Consider the following 25,896-nt stretch of genomic DNA (forward strand, 5'->3'; position numbering starts at 1 on the left):
AGACACATTAGTTTAAGATAATTTTAGTGGATTTTTAATATTTTACACAACAGAAGTTCTTAATACATAAACTGAGAATCATTCATAGCCTAGGTTTTTGACACTTTAAATATAATTTCTTGACTTTTTGTTTCTTTGAAATAAATCTTTGATATTGACCAACACCCACAGAAAGTCCATATTTTGGAGAACTAGCACATTTCACAAACTGAGAACGGGCAGGGAGATGGTCTGCAGATTTCTACAGCTATGTGCTTCATTAAGCAGAAGAAATGAATTGAAGAAAACATCTGGTGATCGAGAAGGAATGGTCACAACTGGCCGTATCTGTGTCGCGAGCTTTAAGTTTGTCAAGGTATTATCCTGATCAGGATTGTTCCCTGAACCAGGCTTGAGAGCTGACCAGAAAATGGGAGTAATTTTTACTTTGCACACATCAAGGATCTCAAGTAACTCTAGACCAAGTGGGAAAGAAACAGAATTCCTCTCATTTTACCACGACAACAGACCTAAACCCTGAAGGCCCATAGCCCACCATCCAAATTGTTCCCCTCCCCTCTCCAAAATCCAGATAGATCCAGTAGATTAAAGACATTTTCTGCAAATTCGTCACTTTTTATTCCATGTTTAAAACTAGATGACAGTGGGGCTGGGGTGGGGTGGGTATGCGCAGAGAAGGGCCTTCCCACAACTACTGTACCCATCATGGGCTTATCCCAAACAATCCTGCCTCTGCACCTCCTACAGCACATGGACACTCTCCCCTTTACAGATCTTACCCACCCACAACCCAAGGACATTGTCTCCATCATGGACTCTACCCATCTACTAACTCTCCACCCACAGCCCATAGAAACTCTTCCCCATCAGACTCTATCCCTTCCTTAAGTCGACCAATGGAGAGAATGACATCAACACTTCCCAATCCCAAACATGGATCAAAGAAAATCTTTCACACCTCCACTACTCAATGTGTCCACTCACTTCTCAGCCTACATTACAACTGCCATGTCCTGTGAAGCTTATTATCCTCTGTTCATCTAAAACATTATCGCCTCAAATGAGACCTGTTAGAAACATAAAGTCTACAATGGTCGAGGCTGGAGGGGGTAGTGAATAAGACCTTGATAATAACATATAGATATATTGGCACAACCTGCTCCAATCTGTCCCTTCACCAACTATAATTTGCACACACATTAATCAGCAACACCACTCCCTCAGCCCATCTTCAATTAACACATGTTACTGGGCTGCACAGCAGCAATGAATTGTTGGAATTATGTTAGGCGGAGCTGGTTCGAGGACTATTTGCCATCAACAATTCAGCCAGCTAAAGTTGCAAGAAGATTTCTCATGTTTAAAATTAACTGGAACCACATTCTTGGGGACAAAAGTTGAAGGAGGCGGGGATCACAGGCTGCACTGACATAGCTTACCCTCACTGAAAGAGTGTGATTTTAGGTCCAAGTCTGGTTACAACAATCAGTGCCAAACACACAACCAGTATAATAAATATGCCAAAGACAAATATCAAGGTATTACATTTTCAGTGTATCAGCAGTGCTGGTTCTGTGAATGGACAGCCCACGTACGTCAGGCACAGCACTGGTTAGGTACAGAGCAAAGCCCCTCTCTACACTGTTCCATCAAACACTACTAGGGCAAGGAGGGCAGAGGTTAGATACAGAGTAATTATTGAATAATGTTTGGAGTGAAAGACCTTCATTCCAACTCCTTGACCTGAGCAGAACTCCAGAATAGAGAACTGAAAGGATATTTTAATGAGAAGCAACCAGGCTCTCTCTCCCATCTAACATTCACACTTCCCTCCATGTGCCAGTGCATTGTAAAGGGCTTCATGTCACATATCATCGCAACCTAGCTCCTCATTGCAGTGAGACCACGACATCTTGTACCATAAAATCAGGCCTTTATATTCTCTACCAGGACTGGATGCCTAGCCTTTCTTTGCATAAGTAACTCTAAATTTATGGATTTGTCCTGGAAATGCTTTCGTAAACAAAGTTTCAAATTAAAAAAGCACGTAAGCCTCCTAAAATTGTGGAAATGTTAGATGCATAAGCAACAACACAAATCTTATCCCTATTGAGCAAGAACAAAAATATTCATTTGGGGTTGCTGAAAGATTGTTTTAAACATACACACACGCACACACTTTACGTGAAGTCCATTTCAAAATGTCTATATTGCTTTTCAATAAAGTTGTGGGGAGTGGTTTGTTAAGAAAATGAGAAGTACAGAGGTACAAACACTTTAAAAGAGGAAGCCACAACAAGCTGTTAGAATGCTGCATCATTTTTCTGAGACATTAACACAGTAACTACACAATACTGGTGCACACTAACCAATATCCTGGCTATTTACACTTTATATACAAAAAGGATGACCATATACTGAGCTTTAGGTCTATTTTCCCTATTTTTTTTTGCAAGGTGTGGCACGCTAGGCACCTCCTTGCATCCCTCCCCCACAACCAAAGGTAAAAATAGGTCAATCACAGGCCAATAGACTGCCAGCCGAGAGGGTTATTATCCTTTGTTAAAGGTCACTCTCAGGATGTGGATGCTGGCTGCAGGCCACCATTTAATGTCCATCACCTGGTCACCCTAATGTGGCAGAAGACCTCCTCCTTTCTGAACTGATCCCCTATCAGTGTGAGTCACATAGGTCCAAACTGGGTAAGGTCAGTCTCAAGGATTTTCTCCAAAGGGTGTGAATAAACTGGATGGGTTTGTCACTACAATGAGTCCAACCTATGCATTGGAGGTGGCCATTGTTGGAGCATTTCCATTCCATCCCTTACTGCCTCGAAGGTGACGGTGAGCTGCTTTCGAGAACTGCTGCTCTCCATGTGGTGAATTAGCTCCCATAGTGCTGCTGAGTAGGAATTTCCAGGATTTGAACCCACGCCCGGGCATTCAGTCAGATGGGGGCTGAGACGGAGAGGATGGTAAAGAGGGGGAGGCAATGGCGGTTGAGATTCAGGTGGGCATAGTGAGGACAGGGTTAGGGTTAATACTGTCCTCAGAATCTTGAAAAGCTGAATGTCTCCCCAACACTCATGGCCACAGAACAAAAGGAGGAAATTGGAACAAAAGAGAATAGAGGGCTGGGAAGTGGATGGTGGGAAGGGTTGAAGATCTGGATATCGATGACGTCAGGGAGAAATGTGACTGCTTGACAATGCAACCTTGGCTTCCAATCTATGGAGCCAAAGCAAATAAGATGGAGTCCATCATCTTTAACATCATCACCCACTTAGCCATATCCATTGCCCCTAAACAACAGCAGTATAGAGTGAGGAATGCAAAAAGCATTACCAGCAGTAATAGTGCTGAGATTGTGGCAAGTAATTATTACATCCATGGAGATGGATTCGTTCAATAATGTAACCACTACACCATCATAGCTGTATTCGTTCAATCACTCTAGTTCTGATGGGAAGTCATCAATCTGAAATGCTAACTGTTCTTCTCTCTCCACAGATGACTTTCTGACAGACTGAATAACTCCAGCATTTTCTGTTTCATTTCAGTCCTTATTTATTAATAAATTAATGAAAATAATCATCACATTATGCTTTTTTAACAGTCTCTTGCTATTGAAAGACAGAGGCTCTTTTTGAATTCAGCTATGGGATGCTGGGCATTGGTGAAGACCAGCATCTATTGCCCTTCCCTAAATGCCCCTGAGAAGGTGGCGATAAGCACTTTCTTGGGACTGCAGCAGTTCTTTTGATCAAGGTGCTCCCACAGTGTTATTAGTGGAGAGTTCCAAGATTTAGACCCAGCAAGACTGAAGGAATGGTGATACATTTCCAAGTCAGGATGCTGTACGACTTGGAGGGGAATCTGCAAGTGGTGGTGTTCCCATGCACCCACTGCCCCTGTCCCTCAAGACAGTAGGGTTACAGGTTTGTGAGATGCTGTCAAAGTACCTTGGCAAATAACTGCAACACAGGTCATGGGTGTGCACTACAAACATGATCTAAAGGGCCTTTTTGCTGTGACGGCTACTTCCATGAATTGTTGACTAATTACATCTGAACAAATCTAGAGAGTTCTGGTAGTGGAATGGGATACTTTTGGACCTTCTCCCAGACTTGCTCTCTCTGCTAATCAGCAGTAAAAAAGAATGATTCAACTTGCTCAGAATGTGGTTGTCACCAACAAGAGTGGCATTTATTGTCTATCCCTAGTTACCCTGAGAAGGCTCTGGTGAGCCATGCCATTCTTAAGCTGCAGTCTTTACTCCCACCTTGCTATGAGGTAGTTTGATATAACAAGGAGTCGCTTGGTCATATTAGAGGGCAGTTAGATGCGACCACTGTTGGTGAGGAACTGGAGTTACATATAGACCCTGTGTGGTTTGCTTACCCAGAGGACAATAATCAACCAGTTCGAATTTAAGACAAGACCATAAGGTACAGGAGCAGAATTAGGCCATTTAGCCCATCGAGTCTGCTCCACCAATCATGGCTGATTTTTTTTCTCAACCCCATTCTCCCGCCTTCTCCCTATAACCCTTGACCTCCCTTACCAATCAAGAATCTATCAACTTCCGCCTTAAATACACCCAATGCCTTGGGCTCCAGTCTTCTGTGGCAATGAATTTCACAGATTCGCCACTCTCTGCCTGAAGAAATTCCTCCTCATCTCAGTTTTAAACAGACGTCCCTTTATTCTGAAGCTGTGCCCTCGGATCCTAGACTCACCTAACTAATGGAAATATCCTCTCTACTTCCATTCTATCCAGGATTTTTATGCCAATCTGAGAGCGTCATCATCTCTTTTATTGGGGCCAACTTTCAAAGATTTTGTTTAACAAGTGAAGCCAGATTCTGAAATCACTCTGCTTGTTCCAAGGACAACGAGAGGATGGGTGCCAAAGGTCTGCCTGCCCAGTCACTCCACATCCAGGGTACAAATTCTCAGGTCACAAAAGGCAACAGGATACAAAGGCCATCGCAAATCAGAGCAGCAGTAAGCCACCTGGCCGCCTCACGCTTGCCCCACCATTCAATATGATCGGGGCTCACATCCTCCTCTGTGCCAGATCCCCATGGCCCTCAAACCCCTGAGTTTTCAAAAATGTACCTACCTCCACATTAAATACTTCTAATGATCTAGCCTCCATAACTCTCTGGGGTAGAGAATTTCAAAGCTTCACTACCCTCTGAGAGAAGGAACATATACGTACCTCAAGGCGCATTTCTTCATCAGCATTTCCTTCATCTCCTCTCTCCTGTCTGTGTTTGTTCAGCTTCCCCTTAAATCCTTCTCCAGTGTTCACCTCAACCCTTCCCTATCAGAGCGAGTTCTCCTTTTTCTCTGAGGAAAGAAACTCCTTATTGGATTTATTAATGATGGTCTTATTTTAATGAATTCTTGCTCCAAAGCAACACGGGGAAGTATCAGTCTTTCTTAATCCTAAATATCTCTGTCATACCCTCAGCCCCTTTACCAGAGAATGCAATCTCACCTTGCACATCTTCCCTCTGTATATCCTCATGGTTCCTTTTTCACCTTCTCCAGTGCTATGTGTGTTATGGAGTCTAGTATTGTTTGCTGCTCTGAGTGTGGTTCAACCAGTTTAATACAGCACCTCTTTCCTTTCTACTCGTCTGGAAATGAGCCCCAGAGCTTGCTTGCTGCATTTTACATGACCTTGATGGTTGTGCACAGGGAGGCCCATGCCGACACGTGGGGAAATGCAGCGTGGCTTTGGCTGGTAAAGGTGACACTTGGGCTGGCTAATGCGACGAATAACAGTCAGGGTGCATGTAGACTGAGGGATCGATCAGAGCGAGCCTCATGTCACTGCTGTACAAAGGCCCACGCAATCACTGCGGAGTCAACGATGCAGACCCCACTCCCTCAGTGCCTTGTAGACCCTGACAACTAGAGTGGAGAATTGGAATAATTCCATGCGCACGTGTGCACATCTGAAAAAAAAGACACACACACATACACGCACGCACGCACACACACACACACACACACGCAGTTGTAAGCTGCATCAGAGATGGCACAAGAACTAATATTTTCACATGGGAATAATTCACGTATAAACCTAAAGGTCAAATATTCACTGCAAAAATACCGAACCTCCCTTCTCAGGTGACAATATATGCAGGAACTAACCCAGGGAGGGATGGGGAAGCAGATGGCTTTCAGACCAACTGCATGTAAACCAAATGATGATTGTCACAAATGCCATATTGAGCGTCATCATTACAAGAGACTGGGAAGTGGGGAGTGAGTAATGCATCAATAGTCTGGCTGAGTTTTCTACCCTCCATAACCTGCACATCCCATCCACACAACACCCTACTCCAGGCATCACTTTGGGAGGGAGGCATTCTCAGGCCTGCAGGTTGCTTTGTCCGTAGGGGAGCCTGCTTGTCTGCCTTGTATTTGAAGGGAGCGGTAGGAGGGCAGGACAGGATGGAGGGAGGGAGAGAAAAAGTGAGAGAGAGGGTAAAATAAATAAAGGAGGTGTTGGGACCATTTCCTGGGAGGTATTTAGCAGCCGCAGTCCTGGTGTGGAGGGGCAGGCTGCTCGTTCAGCTGTGTACCTTGCTTCGCCCCAGTAACTGCGGGGTCAGCCGCGTCCAAGCTCTCCGACATCTTCTCGCAGATGATGTCCACCAGACGCTCAAATGTTTGCTTGACGTTGATGTTGTCTTTTGCACTGGCTTCAAAAAACTCAAACCCTGGAAGCAAACGATTTAACAAAAGCAAAGGTTACACAGCTTGATCCAGTGACTGAAGATAAAAGATCAAAAGTTACACCTTCCGGGTAAGAAACAGAGGGAATGAATAAATAAACTTGAACTCCTTTGTCATCTTAGGATGTCCCAATGTCAGGCAAGTTCAAGTGTAGTAGTGTAGGAAATGCAGCTGATAATTTGCAGTCAGGAAGATCCCACAAATGGGGATGTGATATCCAAATAATCTGCTTTTAGTGGGATGAGTTTGGGGATAACTGCTGCTTCTTGCAATAGTGCCATGGAATTTCATTTACATCCATCTTATAAAGCAGACAGGGTCTTGGTTTAATGACTCATCTGAAAGTTAGCCCCCTGATAGTGCTGCATTGGATTTTTGTGCTTAAGCCTCTGGAGTAGGACTTGAACCCAGAACTTTCAGGGGTGCTGCATCTGAACTCAGACATTCAGGCTTGGTACAGAGAGGCTTTCTGTTTTTAATCACTTTCCAGTAAATGCTGTAAGATCCCGGGTTTTGGCTATAGTGGTCAGGTTTGACTGGCTGAATAGCTACTTGAGTGATACATAGGAAGATCTGGAGTCACCACAGAACTTCCACAGGTGCATCATTCAAAGCTTGCCTGGTAACCTGCAACACAAAGGTCCCTGGAATTGAAAGATGGATAAACAGGTGTGATTTAAGGTGCTCTGGTTCAGTCAGCTCTGCTCCTCCCAGCATCCAGAGCTCAGCATAGGATGTAGACTCGTAGACTGCAAAAGAGACAATTAAATCTGACTCTCCATCCCTATCCCCCACACACTTTCTCACCTTCTTTCCTTGGAACACTTGAGAATAGAAGGAAGCTATTCAGACCTCAAGTTTTATCTCCCAACCAATTAGATCAAAGCTGACCAGTGTCTCTGTTCCTTTTACCCTCCGTGGCTTCATATCCTTCGATACACTACTCCCAAAAAGATCTGTCACAGAGTCTTGGAAACTCATTTTGATTCATAGCCTTTGGGAGGAGAGAGGTCAGATCTCCAGTACTCAACACAAAGAAATCCATGTTTCACTAACAGCCTGGCTCTAATTTTAAGACACATTCCCCTGCTCTGGGCCCATTCCATCAGTGCCTCTCTGCTGACCCTAGCAGAGCCTTTCATCATTTACCAAACCCAATGATATTACTGCCTAGTTTTCCCTCCTCAAAGTGTACAAGCCATGTTTATGTAACCTGTCTTTGCAATGTAACCTCACTCTTGAGCACCAGCTGACTTCCACCCTTTATTAGACTTGTATCAACCTTTGTAGAAAAGCATACAGTTGACTCTTGGTCCCTCTCACACACTCTTCATAAATGGGTCTTTTTTTCTTGAGTCCGTCCAACTCTAAACATTGAAGATCTTGTGTCCAAAGGAATTTGTAGCATCCAACACAGAGAACTATTTGGCTAAATTAATTTTGTTAGTGTTCTTGAAAATCCAGTTGGACCATCTCAAAATCTTCCCTCACCCACTTTCTTCATAGCTTAAACTTCTTAAACCTGGAGACACCTTTGCTTCAGCCCCACTCACTGACCTATGCTCGTTCCCGGTCCGGCAGCACTTTGTAAAATTTTCATCCTTATTTCCAAATCCCACTAAGCCCTGCCCTTACATATTTCCATAACCTGCTCTGGCCCAGCACCCATCCAAGATCTCAGTCCCCCTCCATCTCTGGCCCCCTCAGCAGACCTAGATTCAACACTCCACCATCAGCAGCTTTCTTGAACCACTCTACTCTTATCTGGACCCTAAACTCCGAAACTCCCCTTGCAAACAATCACTTTAAACTTACCTCCTTGACCAAACATTTGTTCATCTACCCTCATGTGTCTTTATGTTACTTAGTGTTGGACTCTGCTTAACCACAGCTCTGATGTTCTTCAGGACGTTTAAAAGCTCTATTAATTGTGAACTATTATTGTAGGTGGCAGCGGTAGGATGAGACCAGAACTGTGCTCAGTAACTAAAGCAACAGCTTTAGACCAGTACCAGCAATCTTACCTAGATGATCAGCCAACTGCTTTCCTCCCTCTGCTAGTACCACACGTTCATCTTCCATGTCACATTTGTTCCCAACCAGCAAAACCTGGGCATTGTCCCATGAGTAGGTCTTAATCTGTGTCGACCTGCGAGGAACAGAAACTGATGCATTTAACATACCCGAGGAATGAAAATAGCAAGAGTCTTGCAGGAAAAGTCTCTTCAACAGCATTATTACTGCTGACTCCCTACCACCAATAGTTGACAGATAATTTGCAGTCAGGAAGACCCCACAAATGGGGATGTGATATTGACCTGAAACCTACTGGATCACCCACATAAATACTGCAGCTTTGAGGCTGAATATTCTGCAGTGAATGATTCCCCTCCTGATAAAATCTTTCTGCCATCTACAAGGTAATATTCAGAAGCTTTAAGGAATATTCTCCATTTGCCAACAACACTCAAGCTCAATGCCATCCAGGGCAAAGCAGGTTGATTTGCACACCATTCACCACCTTACACATTCATACCTTCCACCAATCGGTGTACCAGTGCTGTAATGTGTACAATCAATAAAAATGCACTGCAACACCTCACCAAGGCTTCAACAGCAACTCCCAAATATACAGACTCAGCCAGCTAAAGAGCAGGAACCAGGGAATACCACCACCTGCAGGTTCCCCTTCATGCACAACATCCTGACTTGAAAATATATCACAGTCTCGTCATTATTGCCTGGAACTTCTGATTTAACAGCACTTTAGGGGCTCAGTCGCTATGCCTATTCAAGAAGAAATTGACAGATTTTTAAATATTAAGGGCATCAAGGGATATGGGGTTACTGTAAAAATGTGATGTTGAGATGACAGATCACCTACGATCTTAATGAATGGCAGAGCAGACACAAGGGATGAATGGCCTATTCCTGACTATATTTTTTAATGTTCTGTGGGAACATCTTTGCCACATGGAGTGTAGCAATTCAAGAAGGTTGTGCACCTTCTCAAAGGCAATTAGAGATGGGTAATTGATGCTGGCTTTGCCAGCAAATCACACATCCCATAACAGCATAAATAAAAATGACACAACTAAAGCAACTTTACAGAGGTCAGCAACATTCCCACGAGGATGTTCAATTACAGAATGGTTACCAATGCGTTTAATTTCTTCTATTTGGAAAAGGGTATTTTTCCTTAATACAAAGACCCACTCCAGAGTGTCTCCATTTCCATGGTACCCACTCACCCACCTTCTCCCCCAACCCTCAACCTAATCATCCTCCATCTTTCCATCTACCCCCTTCCCACTTTCTGTTCCCCATCCCTCCAACCCTAGCATGATACTTGGGCCCTTGAGTCCTTCTCTCTTCAGAAACACATCTAATTGACTCTGCCCTAGTTACAGTGCCATTGTCCAGTTTGATACCTTTTCCTATCAGTTTTTATGGCTGTTGCACTCAGTCATGAAAAATTCCAATGGAATCTCCCTCGTTACTTTTAAATCATTCATTCTTAAACATTTGACCAAGGTACACACTTTTGTTGCATGAACCAATTTATAAAATAAAATTCCATTCACAAGTTTGAAATTATTTAGTTAGATCCCCTCAAAGTCCGCACCTGTCCACAGAAAACAACCCAGCTTCCTTAACCTTTTTCCGTAACTGGAATTCCCAACATCTGGAATCCCCAACATCCGGAATCACAATGGCCATGTGTTCCTCCAGGCAGCTCACCACCTTCCCACAACCAAGCATCTTAACCATCATCCATTGAGATGTTGAAAATCATGAAGTGAATGAGGCTGAAGAGTCACCAACCAGAGAGGTACGACTGAAGAGGTTCAGCAAAAGACCCAGAAGAGAGAGGAGGGGAAATGATTTACTCAGTGAGTTCCAACATTGCAGGAATGGGTGGGGGAAAGAGATTCAACAGGAACCCTTTGATGAAAGATCACCAACCTAAATCATTAACTGTTCCTCTCTCCACAGATGCTGCCTGACCTGCTGAGTGCTTCCAGCATTTTCTGATTTTATTTCAGATTCCAAGCCTCTGCAGATTTCAAAAAGAAACTGGATGAATTCTAGAAGGGAAAATGCAAAGGTTGTGAAGTGGAGAAGAGGGTGGGAGAGCTTGTTTAAAGAGCAAGCACAGATGTGCACTGTGTCATTCTGGGTTTCCAAAGCTCTTCCTTGTCAGACATCCACAGATTACTTACCAGTCCTGGACAGCATTGAAGGATTCTTCGTTGGTAATGTCATACATCAGGATGAAGCCCATGGCGCCACGGTAGTAAGCTGTGGTGATGGTTCGGTACCGCTCCTGACCAGCTGTGTCCTGCAGAAAACGAAAGGGTAGAATGTTTGCTGAACATGCCATGGGATTGAAACACACTAAACAAAATTACAGTTACACTCCATACATTAGCAAATTTTGTGATCTTGGCCTCTACTCAACTTTATTACCTGTTCTCATAGCCCCAAAGGATCAAAAATCTCTTGATCTCAGCTTGAATATATTCAATGATTCAGCCTTTGCAGTAGGAATTCTAAAGATTCATGACTGGCTGAGAGAAGAAATGTCTCCTCAGCTCTCTGAACTGGTCGATCTCTTATTTTAGTTCCAGTTCTTGATTCCCCTATGAGGGGAAACATCTTTTCAGGATTTACTTTGTCAAGTCCTCAAGTAATCTTATACATTTTATAGATCACTTCTGATTCAAATGATACTTGTTTTCGACAAGATTTGAGTGAACCATCAAGGTGCTTCACAGCAGATCCTATTTGAGAGAATCTGACTCTGAGCCCCATAAGGAAGCACTTGGACAGGTGACTGAAGCTCTGGTCAGAGAGACAGGATTTAAAATAGGAAAGAGGGAAGTAAGGGGCAGAGGTAAAGGAAGACAATTCCTGAGACTGGGAAAGGCCATCGATGCTAGGGTAGAGGAATTGGGGAAATAGCTGTGTCCAGAATTGGAGGAGCACCAAGAACTTCAGAGTTGCAGGGTGGTGGGTGATAGGGAGGAGTAAGGCCATAGAGAGACTTTGATGAACCTCCCTCTCCCCACTTCCCCATTTGTCCTGTATCGAGGGTGATCTTCACAGCACATATCATGATATATAGAAACGATAAACAGGTACTCAGCTGGTGCTCACAATCCTTTCAATTGGAAACCATCATCCAGGGAGTCTGGAGAATTAAATACTCCACCAAGGTTTTATCCTGCATATTCAGCTGTATCTAGGTCAAATTCAAGTGGGGGCATGACTCAATGTAAAGATCATTGCTGCACTTCTCCATCTATACATGTCAACATCATGCCCATTTTACAGCCTCCCAGGGACACTCACAATTTACTGCCACCTTTGAATGGAGAGTTACATTCACACTGCACCATTCACATCATTTTAGGACATTCCAAAGCACTTCACAGTCAATTAAGTCCTTTTTGAAGTTTGCTCCTTGTATCATATGAAGTATGGCAACTAACTTATGGACAACAAACCATCCCCCAACAAACAGAAAACAACTAATATTGACTAAATAATTTATAATGATATAGAGCAGGGGGTAAATATACAAAATAATGGCCAGGACACTAGGAAGAATTGTCCTTCTCTTCTTCAAAAGAGTGTCCCAAGATCATATGCCCACTTAACAAGGCAATTTCAAAATCTCATCCACAAGAGGGCATAACCAACAGATCAATACTCCCTCAGTATTGTACTGGAATGTCAGCTTGAAATGGGACTTGAAATGATTCCAGTCAAAATCTGATAATCTACAATCCAACTGTTCAGTAATCCTGAATAGTGTGGCTCTGGGTGCTGATTCCCATGCTCCGTGTTCCCTTTAAAGTTATCAGGTTAACTGGAAAATATAATTTTCTACTGTGCAAGATTTAAAAAACCATGAATTTAAATTGCGATGGAATATTAATAGGACTAACATCCAATGGGTTAGAAAATCTCAAGTAGCACCCAAGTCCCCAGGTGTACCGGATTATCAGAGTTCTGCTGTACTCTGAACTAATTTCACCGAGAACCAGCAGAATTTAAATCAGCTATCCCACTGGTGTGATCTGGGCCATGTAGGTTTACAATAGGAACAGAACTAGAGTCACAAGAGATTCTGCAGATGCTGGAATCTGAAGCAACACATGCAAAATGCTGGAGGAACTCAGTAGGTCAGGCAGCATCCATGTAGGGAAATAAACAGTCGACGTTTTGGGTCGAGTCACCGCGACTTACCCAGATCTGCAGCTTGATCCGCTTTTCATTCCTGTATATGGTCTTCACTTTGAAGTCGATCCCAACCGTACTGACAAATGCCGGAGTGAAAGAATCATCAGCATATCGGAACAGGAACGAGGTTTTCCCAACACTGCTGTTCCCGATGATCAGAATCTTGAACATGTAGTCAAAATTCTGATCAGAGGACTCCTTCTGCCCGAAACGTGGATCCGTAGCCGAAGCCATCTACACAAAGCAGAATTAATCTCATTAATCACAGGATAAAGTTAATGGAACACAGGTGGATAGGGTAGTTAAGAAAGCTTATGCGTTGTTAGCATTCATAAATCATGGGATTGAACTTAAGAGCCGCGAGGTGATGATGCAGCTCTACAAAACTCTGGTTAGACCACACTTAGAGTACCGTGTCCAGTTCTGGTCGCCTCATTATAGGAAGGATGTGGAGGCGTTGGAAAGGGTGCAGAGGAGATTTACCAGGATGCTGCCAGGTTTAGAGACTATGCATTATGAGGAGAGACTAAGGGAGCTAGGGCTTTACTCTTTGGAGAGGAGGAGGATGAGAGGAGACATGATAGAGGAGTATAAAATATTAAGAGGAATAGATAGACAGCCAGCGCCTCTTTCCCAGGGTATCAATGCTCAATACAAGAGGGCATGGCTTTAAAGTAATGGGTGGGAAGTTCAAGGGAGATATCAGAGGAAGGTTTTTTTTACCCAGAGAGAGGCTGGGGCATGGAATGCGCTGCCTGGGGTGGTGGTGGAGGCAGGTACATTGGTCAAATTCAAGAGATTGCCAGATAAGCATATGGGAGAATTTAAAATAGAGGGATATGTGGGAGGAAGGGGTTAGATATTCTTAGGCGAGGTTTAAAGGTCTGCGCATCATTGTGGGCCGAAGGGCCTGTATTGTGCTGTACTGTTCTATGGTTCTATAGAACAACTTTTATCGTGTAGCTTTGCAAACCTTTCTGAGTTTTCTCCAAGACATTCATGTACCAATTGTGAACATGGAACCAAATGTAGTAGCCTAATTGCACCCAGCAAGATCCTGAAAACAGCATTATATGGGATATATGACATAGAAACAGGCTAATAGCCTGCACTGGTTTGAAGTCACTGAATCGCCAAACTCCTTCCTCTCACCCTGTCCTTTTTCCTTTCCTGGGGTGATGGGGTTGCTTGGCAGAGGTCAGGACACTGCAAGGCTCTCCTTGTGCACTTAGAGGAAGCTGCTCGCTCACTGCCCCACCAGAAAGCCAGCGTAAATAAAGCAATCCACATAACTTGCTGCTAATCCTCAACTCGCATTCTCCCCTTTCTGCTTCAGGCTTCCTCAACAGAATTTCCAGACAGATTCCCAACTTGGGACACTTCATCATTTGACCTATGACCCAGGTCCTACTGTCCAGCTTCCCTCAGTTCCCCGAGATATTCAGTCATCCTATGATGACTGCCTTATACCCACCAGCTGGAAAACAGGCAGCCTATTTGTTATCCAGTTGAATGATTCTTGACTGTCAATTAAACAACCATCTACAAGTTGAGCATTTGGCCCAACGAGCATATGCCAGATCTTTCAAAGGGATCCACTTAGTCTCACCATCCCATCCCCTCCGCTTGCCCAATATCCCTCCAATTTTTTTCTCCTTCCTGCCTAAAAACTACCACTGAATCTACAAAAAAAAAATCAGAATTTAAAATAAAGATTTTAGGAGATTTTTATTCATTGTTTACAGGAAATGGACATTGTTGTTGAGATTAATATGTTTGTCCAAGCCTCTTGCACCCCTGAGCAGAGACACTATTTCAGTTAAGAGTCAATCACATTGATGGACCTAGAATCACATACTGGGTAAGGGCGACATTGCCTTTCCTGAAGTACCTCAGTGAATCAGATGGGCAATTTCACGGCCACCTTCATTGGGAGAAGCTTCTTATTCTGGTATCCAATCATGGAACTTAACTACTATGCAACTGTATCCCATTTTGCTCTAGATTCCAGGAGAAAACTGCTCTTCTCTCAGTAATGGGATCTTTTACATCCAGCTGAGAGAGCTGACAGGGCCTCATTTAATAATGTATTCACAAAAGGCGGCATTCTCTTGGTATTGCCTTTACACCAAGCTGTCTCTGGGACTGCAGCATTCCCTCAAACACTGCAGTGTAGCACTCTCTCAGCACTGCCTTTCGTCCAGTGTGGCAGTCCTTAATACTTCCTCTCTGACAGCGGTATTCTGTTAGTATTGTCTCTCCAACAAAGCAGCAGTCCCTCAGTACTGCACTGGAGCATCAGCCTGGATTTTTGAACTCCATTCTTCGGAATGGGATTTAAACCCACAACCTTCAGACGGAGACAAAAGTACCAAGCCTCATCTTCTCAACCACTGTCCTCCATCCCACCTCCAGGACATTTCTCCTGGGTGTTGCTTGGAACTCTTCCTTGGTTACTGGAGACACCGACGTAATCCTGAGGGGTTAGCAACTCTATGGCCTCCCTCAGCTCTCTGCCACTTCTGCTCCAAATGCTCTTAGGTGTTAAAGTCAGGCGGTTGACTCTGAACTGTGTCCTCAGTGCAGGCACAATTGGGGATGGAAAGTCAATACCTGTACTGCCTGCCATGTCAAAATAAATGTAAACGTAAACAGGGGTTTCATCACTGCAGAGCTAAAATCTACATTAATACAGCAGCTTTAACAAGGAAAACAGCTCCCAGCTCTTCAGAGCACTGTTAACATATCAAAATTTAACACTGTGGAATATAAAGGAATTATTATGATGTGACTAAACCCCTGGAGCATCTTAAAAGAGAAGAGAGGGACAGGAACATTTGGGAAGGAAATTCCAGAGTGTGGGTCTCAGGCAACTTGAAGGCATAGCCACCAACAGCTGAGTGACTAAGGTCAGGGATGTGCAGGCGGAAGGTACAGAGAGATCTTGGGAAGGATGGCTGGAAGAGAGACCACGTAGGGATTTTAAAATGTAGGCATAGCTGGACTGGGAGCAGCATGGGTCAGTAGACACAAAAGTGATGGGCTAAAATTAGGACATGGGCAATATTGTTCTGGAGAAGCTGGGAGAAGGCAGGCTGACCAACTCAGGGAGAACTGGAATTGTCAAACCCAGAAGTTGCAAAATCTCTGGTGAGGGCTACGTTCAAAAAGAGCAAATAACATGAGAGGCAGTGAAGTATTTGGCTGGGGTGTTAGTCAAACTTGTGGAATATGTTAGCACACCTCAGGGTGAAAAACAATTTGATGAATTACTGAAGAGATTGAGAACATTGCCAGAGAGAAAAACAAAAATATCTGTTTCAAAAGCACATTTCACAACTTTAGGACGTCCCAAAGTACTTCACAGCCAAGGAACACAACATCCCACAACATTTAGGAAGCATTCAGATGAGCACTTGAAGCACCAGGGTAGTGAAGGCAATGGGCCAAGTACTGGAAAATGGGAGTAGCCTGGATAGATATTTGATAGCCAGTGTGAACACCGTGGACCAAAGGATTTGTTTCCGCGCTGTACAACACTAACCCAACTCTAATGTAAGAAACAGGAGCAGTGGTAAGTTTGGAAATGCAGCAGCCAGTTTGTGCACAGCAAGCTCCCACAATTAGCATTGTGATAACGACCAGATTATCTCTTTTGATGATATAGGTAGGGAGGAATAAACATTGGCCACAGGGTACAGCAGTGACTTCTCCTGGTCTTCTTCAAACAGTGGTCGTGAAATCTTTTACGGCCACCTGTGACTGCTGATGGAGCCTCAGTTTAACATCGTATCTGGAAGATGGCACCTCTGACAGTGCAGCACTCCCTCACCACTACAATGGACTGACAGTCCGGACTTCTGTGACTGAGGAGTGGAATTTGAACCCAAAACTTCTGAGTCAGAGGTAATACTGAGACCCACTGAGCCACATCTAACAAGGTGCGTGAATGAAAGGAGCTTGGTAGGCCTTGACCGCTTTCTAAAATGTCTAAGGATTAAAGCCCCTCATATCCATATCTTCCCCTCCCCGTGCCCCCCCCCCCACCCACCAAGCAGCCCTCAAGTGATGAAACTCAACATGGAAGTTGGTGCCTTGCCCTTTTGGAAAATGGTATATCCCATTGTGCTGCAATCAAGCCAGTGTTGCTGATGGTACTCCTGGACATGATAGTAGGGAACTTTAGCCCAACCACACACCACCCTCCCACTAACAATCCACCACTCTCTCCTGCTTCTTCCCTTCCTTCTATGAACTTCAGTCTTCCAAATGCGAAGCTTCCCTCGTATCCTCTCAGGCTTGGTATCATACCTTTCTCTGTAGGCCTCAGACTTCACTACTAGTGCTCGCATTTACTCTTCCTCAGTTCCTTGGCTAATATTTATCCCTCAAGCAACTCAGACAGTGCTGCTGGGGAGGAAGTTTGTGGATTTTGACCGAGTGATGAAGATACTGCAGTATACTTCCAAACACTGCTTGGAAGAGTAGATGATTTTGCTTCTCATCCACATCAGTAAAACTGGGGTTTATTATTGTCCAACCTCCCAAATTTGCTTCAAAATACTGAAAGGATTTTTTTATCCACCTGGTAGGGCCTCGGTCTAACATCATATTCAAAAAAGTGGCACCTTCAGTTCTGCTTTTGTGCTGGTCTCTGAATCAGGACTTGAACCCCCAACCTTGCCTCAGAGGCGACAGCTCAACTCACTGAGACATTGGTGACACACAATAGAGTCACTAATAATCCAAAAGGGGAGAGCAATTGCAATTTCTTAGAGCAAAGTGGGGTAAGGATGTGTAAGATGTTCCCACTAGGAATAGTAAAGACAACTGGCATCATCATAATTAAGAGGAAACTAGATTCATTCATCGGGAGATAAGATTAGAAAGCTGTAGAGATGGAGTGAGATGAAATAAGATGGGAGGAGACTCAGGTGGGGCTTGTATATGTTGGGTCTTATGCTCTGCTTCTGTGCAGTAGAAGTCTATGTAAGTTAGAGTGATTACATTTCAACATTACTTATCTGGACCATGCAAAAGTCTTAAGAGCACAAGAGTAACTCACTCATCTGCTCAAACCTGTTCCAACATTCAATAAGATTATGGCTGACTGCGTGCCTCAACACTATCAGTGACATAGTGGCATAGCTGGTAGAGCTGCTGCCTCACAGTGCCAGAGACCCGGGTTCAATCCTGACCTCTGGTGCTGTCTGTGTGGAGTTTGCATGTTTTCCCTGTGACTGCATGGGTAAATCGGTAGATTAATTGGCCATTGTCAATCCCCCCTAGTGTATAGGTGAGCAGTAGAATCTGCAGGAGTTGATGAGAATATAGAGAGAACAAAAAAATGATTCTAATGCAAGATTTGTACAAGTGGGTGATTAACGGCTGGCACAGACTTGGTGGGCTGAAGGGCCCAGCTCTGTGCTATAAAGCTCTGTGATCTTATGACTTTCCTGCCTGATCACTATGTGGCCTAATTTCCTTCATGTCCAACTATCTTATCAATATCAGCCTTGAATATATCAGTGACTGAGCCCCTCCATTTCATAGCGAATTTCAAGGATTCACGTCCCCAGTGAAGAGATTTCCATTCAAAACAGCCAACTTTTTGCTAAGCCTAGAAACAGAATTCTGGAGTCTCCAGGCAGATAAGATGGCCTCTCAGAGTCTACAATGTCAACCCTCCTCACAATCTTCTACATCATAATGAGATCAGCTTCTAAACATGGGCCAATTTTACTTAAGCTCCCTTCATAGAATGAGCCTCTTGCCCCAGAAATCAACCTAATGCTTCTACATTACACTGACTTAGGTACAGACACCGTGAAAGGTGCTATAGAAATGCAAGATGAGGAAGTCCAGTCATATTCCTTCATCCTTTAAGAATGCCTGTGCTCTCCCTCCTCCCACCGTTCCTACAAGTTGCAATTGTGGTGTGAGCCAATGTTGATACAAGATAAGACTAAACCATGAGTCAACCCAACAATGATTTAACAGCTGCACCATGGGTGGCAGCAAGTACCTTCACAACTCTGCATGAGAATGAGATTTCACCATGGATACCAGGGCAACCTATCATAACCAAAGGAGCCAGTGCTGTGTTCACAGATACGCTACATCACAAATCAGCATGTGCCGTTGAAATGTGTCACATGAGGTTACCATGGATACCCATAGCTGGCCACCATCAATTGCTTTCACCACAATCATCGGGATTCTACATAACAAGAGCGATCAAGGAGAGTGCAATCCACTGGGAATTCTGCACTTCCATCACGTATGTATTTGCACTGGTTTAACCAGGAGAAAGAAAGATGACCGGATGACCCCAAATCTAGTTCCTTCCAAGACAAGCCAGTTTGTGGCGAATCTTTACAGATGTCAATCAGAAGACCCCCTTCTGCTCCTAACCCTGTGGTCACAGTGGGAAATGCACTGACGAGGAGGAGCACAGGACTGGGTTGGGAACTAACCTTCATAATGCATTAGGTTCACAGGTGAAAAATGCTACTTAGGGAAAGTAATGTGGGGGGGGGTGGGGGGGGGTGGGAAACACAAAAAAGGGAATGGAAAGGGAGAATTCATGAGGGATGGACGATGGATGTGGCATTGTGCAATTGGATGTCAGAATAGGGAGCTTACCTGTTACACCAAAAAGGATCAGACACCTTCTGCAAGGATGGGGAGGCCCATTTGAGGTTGGTCCCCACCATTAAGGTGACCCCATGATGGGTATCAGGAACCCCTTCAAGCCAGTTGGGATACAGTAAGATGCACAAGGAAAGGAGGACTGGTGCATCTATATTGACCATCACAACCTAAAGATGCCCCAGCACACTTTATAGTTTGGGGACTGCAGTAAAAATGGGCAAATAATTTATGCACAGCAAGATCCCAAAAATAGTACTGTGATAATGTTCAGATAATCTTATTTTTTTTTTAAAAAGCAGTGTTGGATGAGGGATAAATATTTTCCAGGACACAAAGAAGAACTCTCCCAGTCTTCTTCAAAATAGGGCAGTACCCCTTTGTATGCCCCCTGAGTGAGCAGACAGACCCTTTGGTTAGTTTCATCAGGACAGCACCATCGATGGCGCAGTGCCCTCTCAGTTGTTTCTGGAGTGGGGCTTGCATTTACAATCTTCTGTTCCAAACCAGAACGTGTTCACACAAAGTGCAGAAAAAAATCTGCAATGTTCTCTCCCAAAAGCAGTTGAGAAATAAAAATGACAAAACCAGGATCAAATTCAGTTTTATTAGGTAAAGGTTTTAAAGGATATAAAAGGACAATCACAGCACAGCTCAGAACTGGTAGGTTAAACATCAGGCAGGTTCGATATGCCGCATGGTCTCTTCCTGTTCCTACTTACAGAATTCTGTTTAAAGCACTTGGGTTACCATGAAGTCCATCATGCTAAGTGACTTTTGGCTTCACTGACACCAGTCTGATGAGAATAATCAGGCAATACAGGAGCTAGTTAACCACAAATGCAAGTTCTAGGATTAAAAACTCCACCATACCTTAGTAGGCTCTGCCTGAAGGCCTCGACAGATTCTTCACCCCTGCCAAGGCCATCTGTGCTGGTTCTGATGAAGGGTCACAGACCCAAAATGTTGACTGTTTTTCTTTCCACAGATTCCGCCCGACCTGTTGAGTTTTTCATGCAGTTTTTGCTTTTGCTCCGTCTATAACAAGCGTTTGGAGACGCACCCCACTTATGGCCAAGAAGGGAGAGCGGATCAAGGACAGAGAGCCATCAGTGCTAACTAAAAGTCCTCGACTCCATTCCACTGCAAACTATCTGGTGCAGTCTTGCCATCACACCAGGTCAAAGAGAAATTGGAAAGGCCATATGCTAACTGAAAGACAACAAGGTCTCCAGAGCAGTCAGTATGGCTGCTGAAGTTGTAAATCTTAGCAGAGAGGAACGACATTCACAAATCCACACCCTCTTCAGCCCATACGTCAGGGACCTCATCTGTAATCATGACCATCTTCAAGATAGGAGACAAATCCAATTGTGTTAATTACAGAGAGGTCTTTCTGCTGTTTGCCACGGGGAAAGTCATTGCAAGGGTCCTCCTCAACCACCTCCTCCTAAAGGCCAAAGAGCTGCTCCCTGAATCACAAAATGGGAGAGGCACAATGGATAAGTAGGACAACTGCAAGAAAAAATGAACGGAACATCACCACCACTGTGCATGGCCTTTTTTGAAGTAGGACTCTGGCATCTGAGAGGGACTGAGGATTGTTCATATCAAATTCATCTCCACCCTACATTCACGATATGATTACATGCATGCCACAAGTTCAAGAAGTCCACAACAGACCCAATATCAGCGCAGACAGGTGTCAACCAAGGCTGCGTCAGCACCCTAACACTTTTCTCAAATTTTCTCACTGAATAATTGCATCTCACCTCCAACAAGCTTTCTGCTAGACTGTGGCTAATCTGCAGGATAGAGGGAAACTGTTCAAATTGCGTCACCTCCACTCCAGAAACTGGCTCAGCCCAACCTCATTAAGCTGCAGTAAGCAGGTGACACCAACATATGCACTCTTTCTGAGGCCAATGTTCACTCATTCACTACTGTGCAAGAAAACAGACTTTGACTTAAACATCCTCATAATAAAGGGCCTCTACCATCCTGTCCCTGCTGCACAATGCCACCCACTGACTAAAAGGTCCATGATAAGACCCTAGAACCATTTCCCAAACTTCAGGGGCTACCACTCAGCAAAGGCAGGTGTCAATAATGAATTTCACCGTCTCCTTCAGTGCACCAACACTCCCTTTGAATGTTGAAAAGAGTACACACAGATCAAGACTTCAAACACATGTGTACCAGTTAGTAGAGAGCCTGATATCCTGTACACATCAGAGACATAAGCAGGTCCCTCAATGCACTAATGAGATACCATTGATGCTGCCTCAACAAAATCCTCCATATCTGGCAGGATAAGTGAACCAATGTTGGTGTGCTCTCCCAAGGCAACATCCTAATATCAGTGCTCTAATTACACTCACCCAGCTTCAGAGCCCAACATCATATTCTGGAAACAGTCATTCTACTCAAATCTCATCACAGCAAAAAATTACTAGCTGGGTAGAGGAAATGATTCAAGGATGTTCTCAAAACCTCCTTGTAAACCTGGAAAATACTCACTGACTCACAGAATTCCCTTGCACATGACTGCTCAAAATGGAGAAGGAGCTTCAGGATGACCTTGAGTCTCTTTGCTGTAAGTACTCAGAAGCCCAATGATAAAGGCAGAAGGAGCTCACCACCCAACCATTCGCTCCATCAAGAACCTCCTGCCCCATCTGTGATACTGTCTGCATAATGCCCTCATCACCCACCTCAGGCCACACAGAACCAGCATGGTGAAAGTCATCCTCAACCTCAAGGAACAGTCTAAGATGAACACTCTTTGCAAATGCATGCCCCAGCTAATTTGAATCCAACTGTCTTCTAGGCATAGTCACTGTTGTAACACACAAAACATGGCAGCCAATTTGCCCACTAATGACCACAAAACAAGGTGGGAAAATGCTGCCCCAGCTGAGTTGATTTGTCATCACGTAACACTGGAGCACTGGCTGGTATAGATCTGTCACTGTACAACATTCAGGTACAGTTCTGGTTGGTACAGATGTGTTGCTATATGACACTGGGAGACAGTACTGGATGGTACAGGTTTGTCACTGTGTAATGGTGGGATGCAATATTAGTGGGTACAAGTCCATTGCTATAGCACACCATGGTACAGACTGGAGGGTATGGTTTGTCACAAATACAAAAGTCTGATATGGCTATTGCAATTAATACATTAAGAACAGCAAATTATCCAAGATCACTTAAGCGTACAAAATGGCATTGATTTTTTTTTGCCCTCGTTTATTTGTAGCCCAGTTATTGACAGCTGGGTGCCCCCTAATGGCCAATGACTTGGCCCAGTAGATCCGCAGTACACAAACACTCTACCATACCAACCAGCCTTGTGCCCTCTATTGGACAATTTATAAATAAACTGTGGAACCAGTTCCTCCAGCAGACAGCGCTGCACTCCAGCTGGAGGTCGCTTGCCCTCTATCGGAAAGGAAAAATGCAAACTCGTAACCATTTTCTAACCATACTTGTGGTTTGATTCCAGTGAAGATATGCTGTATTTACTGCCTGGGATACATTCGACATGCATCCCATTGGACACCTTGTACGTTATTTTATTGTTAATATCTGCAACAATGTATTGATGTATTAACGAGAAATGACTCGGTTGCCTCCATCAACCCATTCAGCCTTACTGCAGCGAGGAGGCACAGGGCGATGGTCAGGACTAATTATAGCCTCAGCACCAATGGGTGCCGCTTTCTGATGCATATGAACACGGCTAGATATCTGCTGTCAGTTTGGTTAAGCCTTCGTTGACAGCGGCCGCGATGATAGACATAACTGTAGGAATGACAGCAGCTCAAGAATGAATGGACCAAAGATCATCATCAGTTCCAGGAGTAGCTGTTACCCGCCATTAGCAAAAAGACCTTGGACATTGTAGAGGAATCATTTAATTGACATAAGCTTTAATATTTCAATACGCTCGTTCCGCCCCACCCCGCCCCCTTCATCTGCCCCAACTCCACGACATCCTATGTCAAATGAAGGTTATAATTTTTTTGCAAAAATTGTTGCAATAATAAGAATGAATAATTAGATTATATCTAACAACACGCCTTATGCAATCTAATGTTCAGCAGCTTTCAGCTCCAGTCCGACTTAACCCTTACCTTTAAAGCGTTTGCCTCAGTGCAGGTCTCCACAAACACTGCAAGACCTGCAGCAGCACCGCGGCTGATTGACAGTTCCAACGGACGTCACACCCAGGATGGAGCTGGGAGGGAAGGGCAGGGTGCCCTGGACGTGATTGACATCGGAAGCAACCAATAGAAAGCTAGAAATCCACAGTCACTTGCCTAAGATGTGTTTTATTACCCATTTTTTATTTTTATTTACATCGAGCAACATTCAAATAATTAAATAAAATTAAATGTTTGAATTCGTTGGCACAATTGGGCAAATCTTAGTTTATTCAAAAGCATGAATTATTCACAATAATTTGGTCCTACCAACCATAGATGAGCAGTAAAGATTTTTGTTTTTTTATATATTTCAAAAGTTAAATCGAGTTTTCACAAATGCAGACTTAATTAGACCACACTGGGCTAAACACGGAATTTATTTAGAGTAAATTGGACCTCATGAATAATTAATTAAATTATATTATTTATTACGGTGCTTGGCTCTAACACGTCCACGTGCAAACCTTTTCTATTTTCAGCAGAATTTAGAGTCAAACCTGGATCTCTGGATTTACGAGAATTAGTTAGCTGCAAAATGCAATGGAAAGAGAGCGGACTTTCTGCACCGCTCTGCATAATTAATGACGCAAGGGGTGTTTATGTATAATTCATTGCCATTTACGTTCGGCCTCTGCTGGTCAACGACTTCTCTGGACGTAGCGCTGTCTAGCGGTAGGAGACATGACAGCCTCCCCAGAAGGACATGGTCCAACTCTCTGGGTGGTAATCAGAAGCTCCGTTCATTGTAGATTCAGAGGCATGGCAAAAGGAGAATGGAACCGTTGAATGCTTCAATATAGTTTTGGTTAGCAGCTCGTTGGATTGTCGGCTGTGATTCATTGGTAACCAGAGCATGTTGTTTGCTCCAGAGACTGGACTGCACTCCAGCCCGTAGCTCACTCCCAGATATCTGATATTCTCGGTATACACCACCCTCTAACTTGAATCTTCAATTAGTTTCCAGCCTGTAACTTATTCCCTGGTATCTGTTCTAGATATTTCCATATTTCCTTTAGAAGAAGGCTATTTCAGCTCATGGAGTCCGTGCCTGCTCCTGAGAATTATCTCATTCCCCCCACTAATTTTCCCTGTAACCTATTCTCCCCATTATTCCCATCAGATTCCACCATTCACCTACACACCAGGGTCAATTTACAGTGGCTAATTAACCTACCAGCCCACAATATCATTGGGATATGGAAGAAAACTGGAACACCTGGTGAAACCCATATTGTCACAGGTAGAATGTGCAAACTCCACACAGACAGCACTGGAGGTCAGGATTGCACCTAAGTCGCTGTAGCAGTAAGGCAGCAGCTAATTGTGATAGTGTTGTCATGTAGAATCCAGTTTATAGTTCATTCTTCTATTATAAACCTCTTGAATATATGCTGGAGAGTATCTCACTTATATCTATTATTCTATGCATTAATACTCCTGAACCTCCAGGCTGAAAATCACTCCCTGGAGTCTGTTATTTCTATGCATAACACCCCACTAAAACTTAATGTCAGCTGTGGCTAGGTTAGTGGCAGAAGGCTGTGGGTTCAAACCCCATTCTAGACTCTTGAGCACAAATATCCTAGCCATGGAAAACTTGGGTCTAAGTTAGTAGACATGGATGAGTCACTGGGTAGAGAGGGTACATTGCAATATCAGGTGTCGTACCTGTGTGATCTCACAGCAGTTTAGTTTGTATGTGGATGGGTATCCATTTGTGCCGTATCCAAGTATTCAAAAATAATCCCCCATTTTATAGCATTCCAACTTTTGAATTTCCACTTTTTCTCATTTGCTGACCTCCTTTGACTCCAGGTCAGGTTACACCTTGATTTTGCAATTCTAACCATTATTTTCAAGTCCCTCCAAATCTCTGTTATCTGCTACAGCCCCGCCACCTCCCCCCCCCCCCCAAAAAAAATCAGGATCTCTGCTTCCCTGCAAATTAAATTCCCAGAGTTGGGAAAAGCACTGTGTAAATACATGCAAACCCTTTTCTTGGAAGGTTAAGGGTTCAATACTTACTTGGG

General features: G+C 43.9%; 1 protein-coding gene across 1 annotated transcript; it reads right to left on the minus strand.

The window, feature by feature from the left end:
- Positions 1-11: 11 nt before the first annotated feature.
- On the minus strand, positions 12-23,861 carry LOC127582441 (ras-related protein Rab-3A). Its single transcript, XM_052037700.1, has 5 exons — positions 23,795-23,861; positions 13,011-13,238; positions 10,979-11,097; positions 8,780-8,904; positions 12-6,739 (listed from the first exon to the last, which is right to left on the minus strand). Exons 2-5 carry the CDS (start codon positions 13,236-13,238, stop codon positions 6,549-6,551), a joined length of 663 nt encoding a protein of 220 aa, XP_051893660.1. The 5' UTR covers positions 23,795-23,861; the 3' UTR covers positions 12-6,548.
- Positions 23,862-25,896: the final 2,035 nt, after the last annotated feature.

Source organism: Pristis pectinata, chromosome 24 (assembly GCF_009764475.1).
Source record: "Pristis pectinata isolate sPriPec2 chromosome 24, sPriPec2.1.pri, whole genome shotgun sequence".
Classification (NCBI taxonomy): domain Eukaryota; kingdom Metazoa; phylum Chordata; class Chondrichthyes; order Rhinopristiformes; family Pristidae; genus Pristis; species Pristis pectinata.